At 37.4% G+C, this 4,308-nt stretch overlaps 1 protein-coding gene across 1 annotated transcript; it reads left to right on the forward strand.

Annotated features, from left to right (window-relative positions):
• The first annotated feature begins 2,367 nt into the window (after positions 1–2,367).
• On the forward strand, positions 2,368–3,804 carry LOC100617184 (olfactory receptor 11H4-like). Its single transcript, XM_007480123.2, has one exon. It carries the CDS (start codon positions 2,383–2,385, stop codon positions 3,313–3,315), a length of 933 nt encoding a protein of 310 aa, XP_007480185.2. The 5' UTR covers positions 2,368–2,382; the 3' UTR covers positions 3,316–3,804.
• Positions 3,805–4,308: the final 504 nt, after the last annotated feature.

A 4,308-nucleotide genomic window follows, 5' to 3' on the forward strand; every position in this document is an offset into this window, starting at 1 on the left:
TTGCTTCAGTTCATATATAAGTTTTCCCTGGTTTTTCTGACATTACCCTGATTGTCATTTCTTGTAGCATGATAGTCTTCTATTAAAATCACATATTAAAACTTCTTCAATCATTCCGAACTGAGGAGCATCCCTTAAGTTTCCAATCCTTTGTCACCATAAAAAAGCTACTATCCATATTTTTTTTAATATATAGGTACTTTTCCCTTTTTTTTAACTCTTTTAGATATACATCTAGTTGTAGTACTGCCAGGTAAGTGGATATGCCCAGTTTTGTAGCCTTTAGGACATTGTTTCAAATTATTCTCCAGAATGGTTAGATCAGTTCACAATCCTACCAATACTGCATTAGTGTCCCTATATTTCTGTATCTTCTCTATCATGTGGAGTTGGGATTTTCCTTTTCTTTAATGTTAACTGATCTAATAGATTTAAGGTGGTATCTCAGAGTTATTCAAATTTTCAATTCTCTATATTATAGTGATCTAGAGCATTTTTCAGATGATGTGTCAGCTTTTATTTCTTCTTCTGAAAACTATTCATATCCTTTGACCATTTACCAATTAATGAAGGTTATTATTTTTTATGAATTTGACTCTGTTCCCTATATATTTGAGAAATTTGCTATATATTTTTATATTATTTCATCATTCATGGTATCTTTTAGTAAAATGCCATTTTCCTGATTTTACCTTTAATTAGGTCCACTTTTTGCTTTTGCTTTATCCTGCACTGACTGCTACCACTGCCTTTTTATTTCAATCGAAGCATAATAGATTCTGTTCCAGCCCCTTTCTAGGACATCTTTTATAAACAATATATTGATAGATTCTGATTTCTAATTCATCCTACTATATTCTTTCATTTTGTGGGTGATTTCATTCTATTCATATTCACATTTATGACTACTAATTCTTTATTTCCCTCCATCCTGTTCTCTTTACCCTGCTCCCTTCTAAAAAAATCTGTTTTGCTTCTGACTTCTGTCTCTTTAATCTATCTTCGTAATTGTAACTTCTGCATCTTATTCCTTTCCCTTTCTACTTCCCTGAACAGTAAAATAGATTTCTAAATCCAACTAAGTATAAATGTGTATTGCTATACTGTTGAACCTATTCCACATGTGGGACAAAGAAGGATGTTCCCCTTTCCCTCTCCACATGCCTGAGGACATTCCTCTCTTCAACCTCTCCACCAAGCACTCTAATTCGAGTACTTCCCCCCTATCCTGTCTGGAGTAGCCAGGAAGGGCTCACATGTGCCATGAGGGTTGGGAAATTGGTCTCTAAAAAGTTCACCATAATTGATATATTGCTTCTTTGAACCAGATCTCATGGGAATGAGGTTCAAATGTTGCCTGCCACCACTACCCCATTTTCCCAGACACTCTAAAAGCTCTTCCTTGAATGTCTCTTTACATGAGAAGGAATGTACCCTTAATGATGATCTGTCTTCCTAGAAAACTAAGGTCAGGTCCAGGGTGTAACAAAAAGGTCACACCACTTCATTTAGTCCATGAAAACAAAGAATTCTTTTGATTAACAAAGGAACACAAATTCTTCAAAGATATTCCATGGTGTTTTTCAACTTGGTCAAAGGTAAGTTAAAGGAAAATTTCTTTTAATTAAGAATTCAAAAAACAAAGCTCCTGAACTTAGTCTGATAGTCAACAAAATCTGTTTCTGTGAGGATTCCTTCCTAACTTTAATAAAATTTATGCCCTAAATAAGAATGAAATCAGTGCCTTTGGAATAGAACATTGTTTTCTTGGCATGGCTAGTTGAAAGATATTTCATTTAGATAAGAATAAATGTTTCAGAATAAAATATTTTGATTTTATTAATAAATTAAGATTAATAAAGTTGATATTTCATAAAATGACAAGATTATGTGGTATTATGTGCTGACATGACTAAGGAAAATGAGTAAATATTTCATACTAGGAAGAGAATCACAACTAACCTGGCAGAAGCTTTGAAAATTAAATTGTTCATTTCCCCAACTATCACTGTATCCTATACCTATTAAAATTGCTCTTAAATAGAAATTCCTCCTTAACCAACTAAGGGATGGACACAATCTTAATAAACAAATGGAAGGAAAATCTTATGGTCTCTTCCCTACAGGGATTCGAGCATTTTGTAGCCAGGTAAGCAAGAAATAATGATACCTTGAAGTATGAGGAGTGGCTCAAGAAAGGTCAAAAATTAGAGAGGTGGGAGGAAGAAAAGATTTTTACAAACTGGTTTCCATATGAGCTTTGTTTATTGTTTATCCTACAAACTCTCCAATGGCCTCATTAAAATTCTGTTCTAGAATTGCCCAAGATACAAGATAATTTATATAATTCTGTCTTTTGTCTTTTCCACAGCTCAGGAACCAATGAACAAGTCAGAAGCGCACACTGTGACTGAATTTGTCCTCCTAGGCTTCCCTGGGGACTGGGAGATACAAATCTTACTCTTTTCTTTATTTTTGATAGTCTATATCCTGACCATGATAGGAAATGGGGCCATCATCTGTGCAGTGAAGTGGGACCAAAGACTCCACACTCCCATGTACTTCCTACTGGGGAATTTTGCCTTCCTAGAGATCTGGTATATCACCTCCACTGTTCCCAGCATGTTGGAAAACTTCCTCTCAGAGACCAAAGCCATCTCCTTTGCTGGTTGCTTCCTCCAATTCTATTTCTTCACCTCTCTTGCTGCAACTGAAGTCTACTTCTTATGCATCATGGCTTATGATCGTTATCTTGCCATCTGCCACCCATTGCACTACCCAATCAAAATGACCTTACAGCGCTGTTACACTTTGATATCTGTGTGCTGGGTGCTTGGTTTCCTAAGCTATTCTCTAACTACTGTGCAACTCTCCCAGTTGACATTCTGTGGTCCCAACATCATTGATCACTTTATTTGTGACCTAGATCCACTCATGGCTCTATCATGTGCCCCTGCTCCTACCACTGAAATTCTGTTTTATATCATAAACTCCCTCATCATCATTCTTACTGCAATTTACCTCCTTGGATCATATATCCTGTTACTAAGAGCTGTGCTGCGAGTTCCCTCAGCAGCTGGTAGACGAAAAGCCTTCTCCACATGTGGATCTCATCTGGCTGTGGTCTGCCTCTTCTTTGGGAGTCTGATGATCATGTATGTAAGCCCAACATCTGAGAACTCAGGAGAAGCACAGAAGATAATAACCTTGTTCTATACAGTTGTGACACCATTTTTAAACCCCCTGATTTATAGCCTCCGAAATAAGGAGATGAAAGCTGCCCTGAGAAAACTCATTCGGATATCTTCAGAATAGCCAAATATATAAATTTGACATGTGATTCAATATTCTAGTAGTGTATAATTCAATTCAACAAACATTGATTACATGCTTGTCAGGAGAAAAACACTAGAGGAGATAGAGAGATAAATGATTAAGAAAAGCACAGTCTCCTACTACAACTGAAGGTTATACTTCAGAAGGTGAGTTGATCTGTTTAGGTCTTGGCATGCTGGATTAAGCTTCTGTCTGCTGAGTTCTACTCAGATTCCTAGAGCAGAGTTAAAGGAGATCAAAACCACATTCAAGGAAATAGCTCTATCTGTTCCCTTCTTCTTACTTGTGGAATCAAGCAGGTTTCCCTGTTGCCTGCCATAATCCCTTACAAGATTTCCAAGAGCCATCTGATCTGGTGCCTCCAATATTTACCATGCTATAGCTTACCTCTATAATCAGCACTCCCATCATCATTATCCCTCTCCTATCTGCACCCTTCTACACAATTCGCTTCAGAGCTGGTTGGACCTGTCTCTTCTGGCTAATGCCCCTAAAAACTGGCCTTACAGTTCAAGCCGCTCCCCTGAAATCCTTTTGTTTGATAAGCAATCCCCAGGAATCCAGGGAAAGCAAATAGTTGGGGAAAATCCAGGAATGGGGATGGTTTCTAATTCCAAGAGGCAGGGAGAACTCCTTCCAGTTTGTGGTCCAGGAAAGACTTCCTTCGAGAGCAACTGTCACTCTCCAAGTCTCCCCTTTCCCCTCAACTGCCTTTGTTGTCCATAAATCCTCACTCCAACACTTCAAACCCTTTATGTGCAATATTTTCTCCACACTATTACATAGTGGGAACATAAAATTTCAAACAAAATGGTCCCTGCTATCAAGAAGCTTATTTCTTTTTTACTCTAATGGATTAGTGATTTCACCAATGTGCACAGTCAATCTAGAAATGATACAGAGGACCTTTAATGTCCACTAATTCTATTCAGTCCTTATCCGTATCATCCTGTGTATCTTTCATACACAATC

This window comes from Monodelphis domestica, chromosome 1 (assembly GCF_027887165.1).
Source record: "Monodelphis domestica isolate mMonDom1 chromosome 1, mMonDom1.pri, whole genome shotgun sequence".
Classification (NCBI taxonomy): Eukaryota; Metazoa; Chordata; class Mammalia; order Didelphimorphia; family Didelphidae; genus Monodelphis; species Monodelphis domestica.